This window comes from Seriola lalandi, unplaced genomic scaffold (genome assembly GCF_002814215.2).
Source record: "Seriola lalandi dorsalis isolate HSWRI2012SDOR001 ecotype SW California unplaced genomic scaffold, Sedor1 jcf7180002054373, whole genome shotgun sequence".
Taxonomy (NCBI): domain Eukaryota; kingdom Metazoa; phylum Chordata; class Actinopteri; order Carangiformes; family Carangidae; genus Seriola; species Seriola lalandi.
Window position 1 is genome coordinate 94212 of NW_019524926.1, and position 4835 is coordinate 99046.

At 46.6% G+C, this 4835-nt stretch overlaps 1 protein-coding gene across 2 annotated transcripts in view; it reads left to right on the forward strand.

The window, feature by feature from the left end:
* zbtb25 (zinc finger and BTB domain containing 25) overlaps positions 1-4716 on the forward strand; it is a 7187-nt gene extending 2471 nt beyond the window's left edge. Inside the window, exons 3-4 of one of the 2 annotated variants that reach the window (XM_023408802.2) lie at positions 979-1158; positions 1240-4716. In XM_023408802.2, the coding sequence (XP_023264570.1) occupies positions 986-1158; positions 1240-2428 (1362 nt within the window). In that variant the 5' untranslated portion in view covers positions 979-985 and the 3' untranslated portion in view covers positions 2429-4716. Of the gene's footprint in view, positions 1-579; positions 1159-1239 lie in introns of those variants that run through there. The other variant, XM_023408801.2, reaches the window with a different exon arrangement.
* The last annotated feature ends 119 nt before the right edge of the window (positions 4717-4835 follow it).

Sequence of the window (4835 nt, forward strand, 5' to 3'; positions counted from 1 at the left end):
CACACACACACACACACACACACACACACACACACACACACACACACACACAGCGCAAGAGGGCGGGTGGTGTGTTTGTGTGTGTGTGTGTGTGTGTGTATGGCAGGTGCTGCTTTACGTGACCTTCGCTTAGGTCAGAGGTCACCTGCTCATCCGTCCAGATGTTCTGGGTGTGACGTCATTACACCTGAGCACAGATTGGAGGTGAGCTGTGCTTTGATGGAGACACCTGCTGTCAGCTGCTGTCCAACAGGACCTGGTTCACCTGCTGAGGGGCAGGACTGACATCATCAGGGATCAATCAGCTGACTGATCCAGAATCAATCGGATAATTGACAGAAGAGGAATCTTAGGTCTCTGGTTCCAGCTGCTAAAATGAAACAACATGTTTGACTTCCTGATAGAACGACGTTAGAACACCTTCACCGATCGATCAGTCGTTTATACTCATTGATATATTACATACATTTTAAAATCATTGTGAAACTTTACTGAGAGAAGTGAAATATGAATATTTCTATATATACAGTATATATATGCATATATATGCTGTATATATATTATACCTATATATAAATATATATATATATAAAAATATAAATATGTTTATTTATGAAGTCGAGACAGTATTGATTAAATATTTTTGTGTTGATTGAATGAGAGCAGAACAGAAATCAACAATTATTATTGTTTTACAGGATCAAACCTGTCACTTGTTCAGAGAATCCACAGCTTCATGTTTGATCAGATTCAATATTACTCCAAATATTAATATTGATTAAAATTAAAGAGACAGTAACAGTAAAACACTGAGGAATAAGACAACATGAAAATTAACCCTTTTTATTTCAGACTAAATTTTAGATTTAAATTTTATTTTTATTTGTTTAGATTTATTTATTTCTAAAGTGGACTCATGTTGTTCCTCTCTGTTTTGGACCTGGTTTCTGGTGTCTGGTTGACGTGCCTGTCTTTCAGGGGGGTCATGGAGGTGTCGTCTCACAGCCTCTTCCTGCTGCAGCAGCTCAACGTTCAGAGAGAGTTCGGCTTCCTGTGCGACTGCACCGTTGCCATCGGCAACGTCTACTTCAAAGCTCATCGCGCCGTGCTGGCTGCCTTCTCCAACTACTTCAAGATGATCTTCATCCATCAGTCCAGGTCAGTCGCCGCTTTTCTCGATCTGAACCAGTGATGTGTCCCTGCGTCCAGGTCCTGACTGTCTCGTGTGTCTGTCCTCAGTGAGTGTATAAAGATCCAGCCCACGGACATCCAGCCGGACGTCTTCAGCTACCTGCTGCACATCATGTACACCGGCCTGTGTCCCAAACAGCCTGTGGACCAGAGCCGGCTACAGGACGGCATCAAGTTCCTCCACGCCTACCAGCTGTGCCGCAAACCGGACGAGGGCGCCGCCGACGCAACCACCGACGTGGTCCGCATGTCCAACCTCTACGGCATCCAGATCTCCTCTCAGCTAGCCAACAAGGAGGGGCCTGGTGTCCCCAAGACCACCACCATGTCCTGCGGCGCCCCCGAGGATGGGCGCTCCTCCGGCCGGGGGGGGCGGTCCCACTCGCAGCTGTCCCTCACCGTCGGACTGGAGGGGGTCCCATCAGACCGTCAGGCCTCAGCGCTGCGCAATGTCTGCTCTGTGGCGTCCGGAGACGACTCGGACATCTCGGCTCGCATCAAGCAGGAGCGGGTGGAGGAGGAGGAGGGGGAGGACGGTGAGGGGGAGGAGTGTCCGGGGGCGGGGTCTCTGTCTCCAGCGCAAGGCAGCAGTCCCAGTCAGAGTCTCCTCTTTAAAGACCGCCCACTGGTCCTGCTGTGTCCCCGCTGCGGGGAGCGCTGCTCCTCCCCTGAGGGCCTGCGGGAGCACCTGTTCAGCCATGCCCTTGACCCCTCCCGCCTGATGGACAACAGAGAGCTGCACGCCGGCACGGAGGAAGGGCCGCCTGGCAGCCAGGAGCAGCTGGACGCAGGATGTCTGGAGGAGGCGCTGCGGCAGAGCCAGGCACTGGCCAATCAACTGGCCGCTGAGCTGAGGCGGAGTCGGGGCGGAGGAGGAGGAGGAGGGGGGAGCAGCCCCGCCCCCGCCGTCTTACACTCGCGTAAACGTAAGATTGCCTGCGCCGTCTGCAGCCTGCGCTTCTCCCACAAGAGCCAGCTGCAGGAGCACATGTACACCCACACCGGCAAACCGTCCCGCTACCACCGCTACAACCGCCTCTGCAGCCAGCTCTTCCAGGCCTCCGCACACTTCTGTGAGGGCGCCGCAGAGGCCGGCGGAGGGGGTGGGGCCTCAGCCGGCGCTGCTGCTGCACTCTCTGAAGAGGCCAACAGGGACATTCAAGACAACGGCAGCTCCTGCTACTCTCTGGACTCTGAGATCTCCCAGGAGAGTGTGGATGGCGTGCCTGTGGAGTGATGTCATCAACTGATGTCACGGAAAGATGTTTTACCAGAAGGTGGCATGACTGACACACAGGTGGTGAGGAGACGCACCTGTTCTCTCTGACTCTGACATCTGTGTTGTGGTTCTGTTTCTGTCTCTGCTGCTGGTTCTGTACCTGTGTGTGTATTAAATCATGTGGTGCTGTGGTCATCAGCTAAAAAAGACTAGATTCTCCAGGATTCACTGAGTCTGAGTCTATGAGGGTCGGACAAGACGTGAAGACGTGAGGACGTTAGGATGATAAGATGTGAGGACGTGAAGACTTCACTTTGATGGACAGTTTTCACTGTTTTCTAAATAGACCTGATGAATGGAGAAGACGATCACATGAATTGTCCCTCTGATGGTTGATGGGGTCTTGGTCTGTTTGTCTCTGAGGACATGAACCAGCAGAGACTTTGGATGTCCACACAGAGACTCCTGGGACATGTCCAAACTCTGAGGACGTATTACAGTTAGGGACTATTCTTTTAATGGAAAACATCATTGTGACGTCAACTGAGACAAGCACCAGTGTCTCTGATGGTTTGACGGTTTGACGGTTTGACGGTTTGACTGTTTGACGGTTTGACGGTTTGATGGTTTGACGGTTTGGCGCTTTGGCGCTTTGGCGCTTTGGCGCTTTGACGCTTTGACTGTGTGACGGTTTAATGGTTTAATGGTTTGACTGTTTGGCGGTTTAACAGTTTGATGGTTTGACAGTTTGATTGTTTCATGGTGTTGTTGAGCTCACAGCTTCACCTCCTCTTTGAGACAATCTGAGAGATCAGTCACTCTGATGAAGTCCACCAGCAATTTGTAATCTGATGTTCCAAAGGAGAAATCAACCTCAATCCAGAACCTGTCAGTCAGAGAGAAGAAGTTCTGATTGGCTGATTCTCGCTGTAACTCCATCAGTGGCGTCAGACCAAACACAGAGTAAGTAGTTTGTGAGGCGGCATGAAAGACGAGCAGCACGAAGCAGCTCACAGACGCTGCAGACCACATCACCATGTTTGGTTTTTCTGTTCACTTCCTGTCCTCTGATGTTTCCTGGCCTCCTTCAGATTAAGAGTCTCACTCTGGGCTGCTGAACTTGTGCTTTTAGTGTGAAAATCCTGTCATTTACCACAGAGTCAGTTTTCTTTTGAAGCACAGTTCCTTTAAAGGACCATACACTGTTTTTAAGAGCAGGTGCAGTTTGAAAACATCTGGGAGTCGACTGGAGAGGAAACAGTCCTGATCTGAGAGACGGGTGCTACGGTCCCTCAGACGTCAGCTATGAATTAGACTTTTCTTGTGAAATACAGAATCCTGTCAGGACTCAACTACAACCCTTCAGTTAACCAGTCTGAGCCTTTGTTTGACTAGACATCACTTTATTTTGAAGGAGTCACAGGAAATGGTCCTTATGGTCCTATAAGTTTAGCAGAAAGTTCTCTGCTGTTTCTTTCTGTTGTCACATTGATAATGATTTCACAGTTGAGATGTTATTGATTATTGATTGATGAATGTCTGATTGTTCAGTTGTGACGTCGTCTTCTCTCCGTGTTTCACTGTAAAACAAAAAACACAACAGGAAGATTTGTGTTGACATGTTTGTACATAGACGTCTGTTTTTTCATAGATGGACAGTAAAGTTTTGTAAATAAATGTCTTTTTCCACCAATCAGAGCGCAACTTCTTGACTGGAATGAATGAATGATTGACCTGTTGTGTTTGAGTGTAGAACAAATGAGCAGCTTTAAACATTAAAATAATTAATTTACAAACCAGTTCAAACTCAAAATAATCAAACAGATAAATTCTGGTTAGGAAACAGAAACTTGAAGCTCTCTGACAAATCTGTCTGTGTTTCCTTCCACATGAAACCATTGTTTGACAGTGACTTCACCTGCACCATAGAATTTCTTCAGTTACAGACCCTGACCTACAGGTGTCAGCAGAGAGAGAGAGAGAGAGAGAGAGAGAGGGGCATGCTGGGAAACTGAGCATCCACACTGAGAACTGACAGCAGTCTGAATATTAAAGTCTTTTCAAACCAGAAATAGAGAATAAGTCACATATTTAAAATAAAAGTGACACAATATTATGATAAATACTTATTCTCATACTGTGACTTTTTATTTTAATTAGATTTTGACCTGATCACAACATCAGTTACATTATTACAGCTTGAAATCTCAGATTTTTTTTGAAATCATAAATGTAGTTTTGTTCCCTGAACAAAGAGAAAGTGGAATATTCATTAATGATATTGTTGAATTAAGATAAAAAAGGGTATAATATTGTTAACAAAATTCATTCCTGTAATATTATGATCTCTTGTTCTCATAACATTACAACTTGAAAAAAACAATCTAATTCACATTTGAATGTTTTTGAGTGTTGAGTGTTTTTT